General features: G+C 42.9%; 1 protein-coding gene across 5 annotated transcripts in view; it reads left to right on the plus strand.

Moving 5' to 3' along the window:
- Window positions 1-13,605, plus strand: part of CHCHD6 (coiled-coil-helix-coiled-coil-helix domain containing 6) — a 199,874-nt gene that overhangs the window by 102,194 nt on the left and 84,075 nt on the right. For all 5 annotated transcript variants that reach the window (XM_028719199.2, XM_028719202.2, XM_028719200.2 and 2 more), the window contains one exon: window positions 3,739-3,809. In XM_028719199.2, the coding sequence (XP_028575032.2) occupies window positions 3,739-3,809 (71 nt within the window). The remainder of the gene's footprint in view (window positions 1-3,738; window positions 3,810-13,605) is intronic.

Here is a 13,605-nt window from a genome sequence, read left to right on the forward strand (position 1 = left end):
TCGTGGAGAAATTGTATCCTGTGTTCTTAGAACCAAGGATGAAAACATTCTCTTCAAGTTACTTGAAGGGAGGGCACAATCTGCTAATGCCATAGAGTAGGACATTCTTGGTAGGGAGTGGAAACACACTCCCAAAACAGACTTGCCAGCCATTACAACTACTTTTGTTCCACTAGACTCTAATCAGTTTTTGTAAGTCACTCTAGCCTGTATTTCTTTTTATTGCTGAAAGTCAGAAGTTTAATTACTTCTGACTTTTAAGTTGTAGCTTTTTACTGTATTGCATTGTATTGGGGTTTTGATAGTGAACTTTGATTTTATCATGTTGCTTTGAGTAGCTGATGGAACGTTAACTGAGACTTGTGCAGGATAAATACATGGTGATAGCCTTGTGTGCATGGTGTGTTTTTTACAAACTTGTCACTAAAGTACTGCCCTCTTGTTGATGTGTTTACTATAGCCAAAGATTCTTCTGTAATCATTTTATAAAACACTTACACCTGGAAAACATCCCTGATAATCAATTTCTTTTTATGTTTTCAGTCTTAGGGTTAGGGTTAAATCCCAGCTTCATGCTGAGCCTTATGTACAACATATTTGTTCCTATTTTCCATTCCTGCTGCTCCTTCGTTGCAGATCACTGCTGGCTAATAGAATTTGATGGGGCTCCTTCCTGTTGCCTGCAAAATGTTTCATTTTGCTACCTTCCGCTCTTGCTTGCTTTTTTTCTACTTTTTGTCATCGTTTTGATCTTGCAAATCCAGGTCCTGTGAGAAATCAGACAGTATGAAATATGAAAATTGCTTGAGAAGTAATTGGAGAAACAGTGAGATTTATGAAACCCACGGAGATAATGCTCACACCTACTTATTCACAATATTTAATTTTTAATGGCAATTTTAATTAATGGAGGCACGGGTCTTTGGGTTTTTCAGAGGCAAGTGAGGAACAGCAGGGAGTTGCAGGGCTGTGCAGTGCAGGTGGGAGGGAAGGTGCTATTAAAATCTGCATTCCAGGCTGGTGACCTGAGAGAGGGCGAGGACAGAGTGTTTTAAAGTTCTAAAGTGAAATAAAATTAACCATTATGTAACACACATTGATAGACAGACAGACTGACAGATAGCTTTTGCTGCCAAAGTACATTTTGAGGTGAAGCCTCATCTGCAACTTGTCAGTTCCTGAAAGAGTTTTTTTTATTGCAAACCTGTGAAAACAATTCCCTGCTGGGCTTCTTTGTGTCATGCATAAAGATACATCTAACAATGATGCTTTCATATAGCAAATTTGAAAGGAATATCAAAGCATGCTTATATGAACCTGTTAATTTATGAACTCTGCAAGGAAAGTGGTAGGGAAGTGCACAGAAATACAAATCTATCTGAGAAGGGGCAAGATTGTAAGCATAACGAGTGGTCTTTTTTCTGTTTAAGTTCCATTTTCCCTAAGCTTTGTGGCTAGACATTGCTGGAGGATAAAAGTAAATGCAGGAATAAAACTTTGTTTCAGCTGCTGTCCTGAGGAAATGGAAGGAAAATAACACCAGAGAGAATCATTATACAATCTGAAAAAGGCAAGGATCCTCCAGAAAGGGAATTATACAGTAAAAAATTTCTGTCACACACTGTTTTATTTGAATTGATTATTTAGATTTGTGTTTATCTATTTAGCCTCTCACTGTTAATCAGCAAGTTTACAGAGGAAATGTGTCCATATGCCATTTGCTTATGTTGCATAGATGAAAGGGCTAGGAATCGTTCCATGCTTTATGTGACAATCATGTTTGGGCCAAGGTTCATCAGTGTTTATATCTGGATATTTTGGGATGTGCGCCTGTCATGTACACTGTATATTTGCTGCAGATAATCCATAACAAGCACAATTTGCTGTATGTGTGGAACTGTTCTTTAATAGGACTTCATTCTCACATTTGTCTTGCACCTTTCCTTCAAGAAGCTAGGGTGGTGTACATGATTTGTTTTCTTTCCATTTTTCTCCTCACAAGAGCCTTGTAAAGAACATTACCAGCCCATTGAGTATGATGGTGTTATGGCACCCCATCTTCTCTGCATCTTACGATGCGGTGAGGAAGGGAGTTCCAGCCAAGAGTGTACTGTCTGCTCTTCCTTCCTGTTAAACCTCTCACTGCCACCAGGTGAGAGAATTTATTTTACACTCATTGCTCCTCACTAGACAGCATAAAATGCCCTTGGGTCTCCTCAAAAACACCTCAAAGTGCATTCCCACCAGCGGAGTTTGGATGTATTGCTGTTAATTTTATTCAATCTTGTTGGGCACATATACCAGCGGTGTATGTTTAGAGCATTTTCTCAATTCCTATTTGAGATAGATCCAAACAGTAGTCTCTTCCAAAAAACAATTCCAAAGTTGTTCCTCTAGTTCTTCTCCAAAATCTCTCCCCCCCCCCCATTTTAGTATTAAAGAAATAAGGGGAAGGGTAGACAATATAGTTGGGAAATAATTCCTTTCCCCAGTGGGTTGGTGGAATGAAATAATTGTTCAAAGTTGTTTAGGTTGCATAGTGCCTGGAGCATACAACTTTAGTCCCAGTTTACAACTGAAGTATAAAGCAATGAATATCTTGTGCATTATTTGCAGTCTTAAGACTTATTTATGAAGGCTAGGGAAGATCAGCTTTCTCCTGAATTGGATAAAATTTCATACATTGCTTTACTTCACGAAGTGAAGTTACTATATTTGAAAAGTTGCTGTGGTGTCTGAGTTCAGGTGGAGTTTAATCAAAGTAAATGTAGGATGCTGTCAAGAGATTGTTTATAACAGGGGTGTAAAATCTTTGGCTTTTGGGTCAAATTTGGCCCATGAGGCTGTTTTCACAAACCACACCCTCCTGCTCCAAAGGAACAATTGGGAACCTTAAAGTGTGATCCCAACTATTTTTTGTGAGTGAGGCTTGCTGTCAACGCTGATCAGCTGATCGACATTGACAGCAAGTTCTGGTGTGATTGCTGTCCAGAGCAGGTATGTTTCACTCCCGGCAAACCCTCAGAGTATGGCTTGATGTAAGTGCAAATATTTCTTTGTGTTGTCTGATTAAATTTGAGCTGTACCACACAGGAACATTTTTACTTTGGGTCACCTGATACTATTGTGATGTCAGGCAATTAATGGGCAGCTCCACCCATCAATCCATCCTATGGACTGGATCCTTTTCCCCAACCCTGACTTATAAAAAGGCTAAAGTTTGGATACTTGCTTTTCAATTAACCTGCCTTTTCTGTTTCTGATATTGTTATTTATACCTTTACAATAATGACTGGTTGATGTTGCCCTTGCCAGACCTGTGGATCTCCAAGCTTGAAGCTTATCTCTCAGAAAGGCACCAGCAGTTGCTAGGAGAACTTTTCCCATATACCTGAAAGCCCAATTCTTGAGTATATTTTCTTTGGATTGGAGGTGTGCTGCTAATTTGCTCATTCTCACTCAGTGCAATATTCTCACTCATGTATGAAATGATACATGGTGAAGCTCACTGGGTTGTTTTTAGCTATTATTTTATCTGTAGGGTATAAGTGATGATGATGAGCTTCAGAATCCTTTATTTTTGCAAGCATTTTCATCCCTGTTACCCCTCCCTTTTGGTGCTTTAATGTATAGCATATGTCCCACTTGCCTTTATCAGTTTAAGAGCCTTTGTACTGGACTATGCTGCTTAACAAACATTAATTTGTAATGCTGGGTGATGCCTTTTTAAACTTTCAGAATTCTGAAATCTACAAGATGACCTTGGATCAATACAATGAGGCAGTTACCAATGCAGAAGATCAGATCAGGTAAGAATGCAATTGTTATCCCATTGACAGATTAAAAACAATATTATTTTTCCAGAAGGAGCTGGCTCAATGTGGTCCTGAGGGGGATTCACTTTGCATTCTTCCACCCAGTTTTGGCCAAAGCAGGGAATTACATGGAAACCAGCCAAGAAGAGCAGAGTAGAAGGAAAGGGGTTCTGCTCCATCTTAGGCCAGGATTGTGCAGCTCTGTCCATTGCCTGGCTTTAGCTCCTTCCTCAACTTTGCTTTCTACCCTGTCCCAAACCTGATAGGAGCCAAGTCTGACAGACCGGAAATACAAATATTTTTGTGGTTGCCATATGGGGAAAGTATGTTGCTTCAGTCAGGGAGGCATTTCTCTTAGAGTTAAGGAGGAGTATATGAACATGACCTGAGCTATAGGAAGCCCTGAAGCATTGAAATCTACATTTTCACTATAAGCCAAATAGCTATTGGTGTGTGTGTGTGTGTGTGTGTGTGTGTGTGTGTGTGTATGGGACGCGGGTGGCGCTGTGGGTTAAACCACAGAGCCTAGGGCTTGCTGATCAGAAGGCCGGCGGTTCGAATCCCCGCGATGGGGTGAGCTCCCGTTCGCGTCTCCGCTCCTCCACATGCAGCTGCTGGGTGACCTTGGGCCAGTCACACTTCTTTGAAGTCTCTCAGCCCCACTCACCTCACAGAGTGTTTGTTGTGGGGGAGGAAGGAGAATGTTAGCCGCTTTGAGACTCCTTAAAGGGAGTGAAAGGCGGGATATCAAATCCAAACTCCTCCTCTTCTTCTTCTTTCGTAAACGGAAGGGTTAAGTTAATACATTCCGTGAAATTTAAAGGACAATGCATAAGAATTGCAGTACATTGTACATGTTTAGCATATACACAAAAGTCAATAATATATAGTGCTTGAAAGAAACGTGCATTTTAACATGCTTCTGACACGTTGCGAGGCGCTCCCAGTTGGCTGAGGCAACCTGCAAAATGTACCTGCATTAGAAAATATGTATAATTGGGCCATATTGTGTGCAATGGCCCTTGAAGCAAATATATCAATTAGATGATTAAGAGTTGCTTTTTTGTGCAACAGGCAAATAAATGATGACAAATTAGACGTTAGGTGTTAATTAACGGAGCATGTGCTACATTTCTTAAAATAGTATTTTTATCTTGAAGCCAATATGTATATGATATTTTATGCCTCCTTTTTGTCACTTTAATACATGTTTCATATTCTAAATCCATTTATAGGATGGAGATGTCTAGCATAGTATTCCCCATGTTTTAATAAACAAATGAATTCTTCCTTTCGAGGATTCTTTTTTGTTGACAATGCTAGAGCAGATATAATAATCCACACTAATAAGCAACCGAATACTACGATGGGATACCCAGGGGGAGTGATGACAAAAGTCAGATAGTTTTCAGCAGGCATTTAAAATTTGGCACAGAAGGCTTCTGCTGGGTTTTCCACAGGTTACATGTGAGTATGGGTGTTGCAGAGCAGTCTAGAGAAGACTTTGAATCTCCAAGGTGTAAGAGATGATGCTTAGGGAGCTGCCTTCTCAGCTCCTTGCATTGAGAGGGCTTTGATGATTTCCTCCCAGGAAAGATCAGAAAATAATGGGCGCTGAAGACCAATTAACAAAGATGAGTTGACCTCTGTAGTTTAGGAGTTAGCTGTTTATCCGTTCTAAGTTGGAATTTATTTGGGAATGTAGCTAAGATAAAAAGAAAAATGCTTTGCAAGATGGAAGGTGCAGGAACTATATTGATTAGGAGATTATTATTATTTTGTAAGGAAGACCCCTGTCAGAAGACAAAATGAGGCACAAATTACAAGATACACCAGCAGATTGGCTAGAACTGCATGATGCTTGACATTTTATCACAAAAACATCTATTAAATACCTCTATAAATCCCAAAGGCATCTTACTAAAAAGCAGGCCACCAGGACAGTAATACCATTTGAAAGGTTTACCTGGCTGTTAAGAAAAGCTTCAATGGCATGGTCTCAAAAATAAACTACCTCTAGATAGATGTTACTATGATCAGATTAAGAAATATCAAATCCATGGAAAAGACAGATATAGGCGAAATGATACACAAGAGCCCCTTTTTTTGGGGGGGGGCATTATCTGCTCATACAAGTGATAACTTAAAAAAAAAATACTACAAAAGTGATGATACATTCTGGTTCAACCAGCAAGAATGATGGGGAAGGGATCAGCAGATAGTTGGAGAGTTGACAGGTCAAAAGGAACATATTGGCAACTTCTACCCAGTGGTAGAAGGGTTTTGGAAAGACTTCCTAAAAGAGAAGCACTGCTGCTATGTGCTTTGTAACATTACAAAGCACATAGCAGCAGTGGGTCCAATATTACGGTTGTTCTCTTTGTTTTCCGATGTAAACTCAGATTCTCCCCCCAAGAGGTAGTTTAGTTTGTGCTTGTGGCAGCATGGCTCACCACATCCCAGCATTGGAAACATGCCTGCCTTAAAAATGGGTAATTGGTAGGGGGAAAGCTATGCTATGTTGTAGTAATGGAAAAGGTAACACATCAGTTTTGAATTCTTAGAGGCCAGTCACAAATTGATTATTTTTATGCAGTATGACATGATTTTGTTCTTTTGCTGATAAGAAAGACACTGGTATGCTAATGCCACTGCAGTACACTTTTATTTGGAACAATAAGTAGAAGGCAGAACATTTTGTTATTGATCTGTTCTTCTCGGAATGCATTGGATCTCGATGCTGGATAACTAAATGGGATCTATAACGGAGCACTCTATTCTTATATGGCGTAATGGCATGCTTTGTTTTATACATTTAGAATCATAGAATGGTAGAATTGGAAGGGACTCTGAGGGTCACCTTGCCTAACCCTCAATCACGCTGGAATTTTTTTGCCCAACATGAGGCCCGAACCCATGACCATGAGATTACAAGTCTACTGGCGGAGCTATCCCATATATATATATATATGGAACCTGGGACACTTTGGGCAATATGTCTCATAAAGCAGAGATGGACAGGTTTCCCATACAGACAAACAATAATGTGGATGGTTGCAGCGTGGTATATGTCTACTACTTGTACTGCATTTGCTGCTTATTGGTGCTGACTTCTTAAAAGTCTCACTTTTGAGTTTGCTGCAACAACTGTCAACAGGCATGGGCATGTTGCTGTTCCATTAAAAAAAATAACACCAAACCAAACCAAGCAAACAACAACAAAAACAGAGTTGCCAACATGCTGCATATATTTGTAGAGTACATTCTCTTAAAAATAAGTTGCTGTTGGAATAAATATTTCAAAAGTTGGAAAGCAGTAATTAAGTTATGACAGCCTTTTCTTCAGTTGTCTTAGAACAGTGTTTCCCAACCTTTTTTGGGCAAAGGCACACTTGTTTCATGAAAAAAATCTCGAGGCACACCACCATGCCAGATGGGGAAAAGTCACTTTTTACTTATGTAAAAAAAAATAAAAAAATAGTAACAGCATAGAAGGTAATGGTTATCTCTTTGATGTCTGATGGGAGGGCATTCCACAGGGCGGGCGCCACTACCGAGAAGGCCCTCTGCCTGGTTCCCTGTAACCTCACTTTTCACAGTGAGGGAATTGCCAGAAGGCCCTTGGCACTGGATCTCAGTGTCTGGGCTGAACGATGGTGGCGGAGACGCTACTTCAGGTATACTGGACCGAAACCGCTTAGGGCTTTAAAGGTCAGCACCAACACTTTGAATTGTGCTCGGAAAGGTACTGGGAGCCAATGTAGGTCTTTCAAGACTGTCGTTACGTGATCTTGGCGGCAGGTAGCAGCGCTCACAGCTTACGGACTGCACCGTGTAACAGGTGTCTGGCCCAGCAGCCTAAGGCGGACAAGCCACTGAAACAGGCATTCAGAATCCATTCATTTCATAAAACCTGCAGGGCTCAATCTCTGTGTTTGTGTATGTGTGTGTTTCTGTTTTGCCCAAGGGTCTGGGGGTGGGAGAGAGCTCTTTAGCTAGCATGATGCTTTTAAAACAATTAAATTATCAACAAACAAACCTGATGATACGAATAGCAACGTCAGGTGCTACGGGGGGGGGGGGGGGAGAAGGAGGCCTACTCAGAAGTAAATACTGCGTCCAGGCGCAATTAGCGCTGATTTAAGGTGCACCAAGACTGCCTAAAAACCTCACCAAAGATATGCAACAAAGCGCTTCGTTGCAGAGGGGAGAGTTTGTGCACCGTGGAGGCTGGAGGGCTTCTATTCTACATGCGGGGGTTGGGGGGGCGAGGAAAATGTGCTCCGTGGTGGGGCGGGGAAGGCAAAGTTGCAAAAGCGCCCTGCTCCTTCTTCCGCGGAGGGAAACGCTCCTGCGGAGGCGAGAGGCAGCGAGGAGGCGACGAGGTGAGGCTTTTGTGAGGTAGGGAGAGGAAAGACGGGGGAGGGAACCCAAGGAGGATTTGCACGAGAGGGAATGAAGGGGAAACGCGCCTCCCACGTGGAGCACTTTTCCCCGGGAAATGCACGGGGTGGGGTCGTGGCTGATCCGTGCTGCGCGCTCGCGTCGTGCGGCCCAAAGTGCTGCAGGATCGCCAATGCAAGACCCCCTTTTAAAACCTCCCCCTCCCCCAGCTCTGGAAAAAAAGGGGGAAGGGGATGGCGTCGGCGTCGGGGTGCGGAGGCTGCCCGTGCCCGGCCAGGCGTCGGTGGCGGTGTCAGCGCTGCTGCAGTGGCTGCTCCTCCTGCGAGCAGTGAGTGGAGCGCAGCCGCAGCGGCGGCGGGGGGCGCGCGCGCTAGGGCGCAAGGCTGGCGGTGGCGGTGGGGAGCCCGGCGGAGGAAGGAACTTGTCCCTTCCCTCTGGACTCGCGCCCCCCGCAGATGTTGCGCCCGGTGCGACTGGCACCCCTGGCACCCCCCACGCTACGCCACTACTCCCACGGCACACTAGGCAACGTCCGGCGGCACACTAGTGTGCCGCGGAACACCGGTTGGGAAACACTGTCTTAGAACACAGGAAGATGATATCAAAGCCAAATATGTTTCCAGAACTATGTTTCTAGTTGGCAAGAAAGCAATAATTAGAAATATGCAGGTTCTTTGGGATTTCCTGCAGGAAGAGATTAAGATCAGTGGTTGTGTCCTATATTTCTTGTTTTTAGTTGTGCCAATATTTCCTTTATCTTCAGTGCATTCCTTTTGGGGTTTCATCCTATCCCTCCACAATTTTTTACTGGATAGGGACCAGCGGCACACATTCGCCTCTTGTATTATGAGGCATTCTTCAAAAAGTCAAGACTGTTGTTAATTCCATCCTGGTTGTTTTAGCCAGAATATTTCAAGCAAGGTTTTAGGAAGCATCCTCCGCTGCACCCTGCTCTATTTGTTTTTGGCTGAAGTTGTTACATGCTCCTTCTCTACTACGTGCCCCTGAACAATGCTTTCCATTTCACTTAATACCACATTGTAATTATTCTCACTTCATTGTTTTGCACTGCCAACTCATTCTTTAATTCCATCATTATATTTCCAGATGGTGCCCCACTGAGGCCTTTGTGTGGGGTTTTGGCAGTTGACTTACCGAAGATAGCTGTTACTTTGCACATCTTTCTCCTACAAAGAAAGAAGCTGCAGGTGAAAGAGATTTGGTGCCAAAGAGGTCCCCTCCTCCACTTAATTACACATATACTCCTAAAGGGCCTGAACTGGGGGTGACTGATCAGAAATGAGACCTCGGGGTCATAGTGGATAGCTTGACGAAGACGGTGACCCAGTGTGCAGCAGCAGGTGGATCGTTCATAATGCGGTTATACAAATCTGTATTGTGACCACATTTAAAATACTGTCCTCAGTTCTGGTTATCTCACCTCGAAAAAGATATGGTAGAGTTGGAGAAGTTTCAGAAAAGGGCAACCAAAATGATACGGGGAGTGGAGTTTAGATAAAAGGTGAATAAGAGGTGCTAAGATAGAAGTATGTTTATATAAAATTATGCATGCCATGGAAAAGGTGGAGAGAGGAATGTTTTCCTCCTTCTCCCATAACACTAAAATTTGTGGACAACCCAATGAAGCTGAATGTTGGAAGATTTGGAACGGATAAAAGAAAGGACTTCTTCACACACCATATAGTTAAAGTGTGGCACTCGCTCAGTGATGGCCATCAACTTGGATGACTTCAAAAGAAGATTAGACAAATCCATGGAGGGCTATGGCTATCAGTGGCTACTGGCCATGATTGCTGTGCTCTGCCTCCACGGTCAGGGGCAGTAGCGCTTCTGAAGACCAGTGACTAGGAGCCATAGGAGGAGAGAAGCCTCTTGTGATTGGGTCCTGGTTGTGGGTTTCCCACAGACATCTGTTCCAGCAGGCTCTTTTTATATTCTATGCGGAATGGTTTTTTCATTGTTATGAACAGGTGAGTTTTACATTTGAGGGAGAGGGAAATTCTAATTTAAGATGGAGTGGTGACCAAGAGTATGAGCTCTGAGAGACCCATGAGTCAGGAATTCACAGAATTGACTCACAGAGTTGGAAAGGACCCCAAGGGTGATCTAGTCCAACCCCCTTCAATGCAGGAATTTTTGACCAATGTGGAGGTCGAACCCACAACCCTGTGATTAAAAGTCTCATGCTCTGCTATGGACTCGGTAGGTGGTTGCCCTTAGGCAAGTCACTCTCTTTTGCCTCCACTCCCCGTGTGAATACAGCAGTGGTAATACTGGTCTACCTTGCAGATTTGTTGTAAAGATTAATAAAGCATATGTTTGTAAAGTACTTTGAACATTCAAAAAGAGCCGTATCAATGCTTATTGTCGTTAAACAATGCCAGGGTTGGGAATCCTAGTTTGGCATCCTTGAGTGTATCCTGACTTCTGTGCACAATTTAGGCAGGGTCAAGTGAGCAAGCAGCTTTCTCCTCCCCATCCTTAAGTGAATTATTGAGATGCAAATCCGTAGGACTTAACAGGCACATCTTGTTATTGCTCATTACTTGTGAAGCGCTGTCAGCATGCACATTTTCTTACCTTTTGACACACACCTTCAAATATGGAAAGTAGTAATCTGGCACAAGGCACAATATTAAACCCTGTCTTAACCATCTGATAATACTGTTTGGACTGGAGAGCACTTTACGGAAGTGGCCATGCTTAAGTATTGCTTCACCATTGTCTGACTTATTCAGACTGAGAATAGCAAATGTCAGGCTTGATTAATTCTGTTATGTGCTCTTCTTTGGTAGCCAAGGAGTTCCTGGGTGCTTTTACTAACTGCGTAGAGTTGCTGATGGGTCATAGAGAACTCCACCCTGCACCTACCACAGATCGTAACTTGGCTGCTGTTTACATCATCACTTTACACTTTGATTAACTTGATTTGAGTCAAAACCCTCTGGTCTTGTTGACTCTGTCTTTAAATTTTCTTCAGCTTATGAGTCACTTCTTCAAAGTGTAAACAGCAAGTGCCGTTCAGGAGCTGCTGTCTCAGGATAACTCATAGTGTAACCCGGCTCTTAGAGGTCTATAGTTGACTCATTAAAATAGTGTATCCCACTGGTTTTTCCAAGATTGTACTAGTGTAAAGGGCTCAACGAATTGCCCTCTGTGTGTCTCTTGTTCCGTGGAAAAGTTGGAGCTATCTCTCAGCCTTATGCTCAGTTCACATAAACACAGCTGTTTTTACAAAAAGTGTGATAGGAAATTGATTTCCTCTCTCTCCAGTTCTAGTGTTACCACCCACTTGCCATTACTCATGGTGAATTACTAGAACGAGACCCTCATTCCTTCCCTTACATATATACATTGAAGGTGTTTCCGGTTTTTGTCACCTTCTGCCAGACACCATCTTTTATGCGTGTCATTTGCTGTATTTGGATAAGCCGGAGACACAGAATTTTCTCTGCTGTGAGCAGCAGCTCCTGCTTTTCAGAAACCAAATGGCAGCATGAGTAGAAGAAGCACGAATTATGGAGGCTGTTTCCTTGGCATTGCTAAGCTTCTGTTGCATCCCTTTCCATTCATTTTCTCGTCCTCTCGACCATCTGCAGCTCTGGCACAAGTGGCCTAGTGCATTAAAGGGCTTTTTATTTCCTCTGAATGAATAATGCTAACTGGTATTTATGACAGCACTTCAACATTTCAGAGTGTTGTGCGGAACTTCACTAACAAGGCCACACAATAAAAAAATGTTCCTTTGAGGTTAGTGGACAAGTCTGGCTCTTTTTCTCTCAGAAGAGAGGAAATCTGTACAGGAAAGGGGATGAACTGGTTTGTGCCAAGCGACATAGCAAAGCAGTGGTAGGTGTTTCATCCTGTGGCCTCACCTGGAGGGAGGGTATCAGTATTGACCCAGAGGTGGTCAATCCACTGTGACTTGACTGTTCGTTCTCACATCTGAACTGCCGGCAGCACATTAAGAAATATCCTCCCTGCTACATTTCCTCTTTCATTCTGTGCTGGATATTACCCAGCCCTCTGTCTTTCCCAGCAAAGAGCCGCCTAGCAACAGGAGCCTTACTGATCAGAGCTCGGAAAACTAGCAGCTCTTTTGCCACCTTCCTTGTTGTGCCCTCGTTCTGCGCATGTTGTGTTGGCTTGGAGTACCGCCACAAAATGCATTGCCTGCTTTATTTTATTACAAAGGCTGCGTTATTTTGTATGTGTACGTGTCAGCCAGTGGAATTAAAGGCTGGGGACTTAGATCTAGACGCACACCGCACGCTTGCACACATTCCACTGTTTAGCAAACTCTTCACATCAGTGATCATCCACAAAAGGAGATGCGTGTAAATAAAAGGCCAGTGCTCCCCACCTTTTACTTCACTCCCTGTCCTTTTCTCGCTGCTCAGAGAGCCATGACGCAGACTAGGTTTAGAGAAGACAACTTGTTAATCCCCTCCCCGCTACAGGGAATAAAATGGCATTTCATTCCAAGCTCTATTAATGCGCTCGCTCCTGGGATAAAGCGAGACTCCCAAAAGGCAGTGGCCAATTTTTTCCTCCTTCTGCATCGTCTTTGTCTTCTTTTGAGTGTTACATTTAGATTAGTGTCTGAGGATTAAATGTTTTTACAGTCTCTGAATCTGTTAAGGGGTGGCAGGGCGGGAGTGAAGGGAAAATCAGTGAAGATGCTGAGGCTTAGTGCAGGTGTTCCTGATGTATCCTCTAAAGGCTGGTTTTAAACTTTCTTTTGTGAAATTTGACACTATTGTCATCATCATCATCATTATTATTAATGGAAGCACCAAGAATGAGTGTGGTGTTGGGATATGACACTTTCTCTAAAGCGTAAAGCTACACAAGCATGATGGTGTTTGGAGGATTAGAAAGTTGTTAAAAGATAACTTTCCTGGGAGACCTGACTCCTTTTTATGAGCTTCTGAAGCTGTTTACCAAGAGCTCTGTTGTTTGCACGCCTGGCTGAGGGTGTTACTTACTCTGTGCACTTTTTATCAATGTTCATTTAAAGAATGCCCTTTATCTTATTGTCCCACTAGAGATCAGCCTTGAATCCAAGGCAGCGTTCCAGTGAATAGGCTGCCAGAGAGATTTACTCCATATGGGACCCCATATCTCTGAGTTCCATTTAATGATTGTAGGATCCTTAAACTTAATAGGCGTGAGTATTTAAAATTATTATGTTGGAGAAACTGGCATGTGGTATGTATCCCCATGGGCTTTTTACAGAAAGGAAAATTGCACAGACTTTTAACACACAGGCATAAGGTAAAAGGCTCCTTGATAGGTTATGAAGCTGAAAAAGTGAATTATGGCTGATTTCTACTACTGAAAAAAGTACCCTTGTGTACTACTA

Source organism: Podarcis muralis, chromosome 2, assembly GCF_964188315.1.
Source record: "Podarcis muralis chromosome 2, rPodMur119.hap1.1, whole genome shotgun sequence".
NCBI classification, from domain to species: Eukaryota; Metazoa; Chordata; class Lepidosauria; order Squamata; family Lacertidae; genus Podarcis; species Podarcis muralis.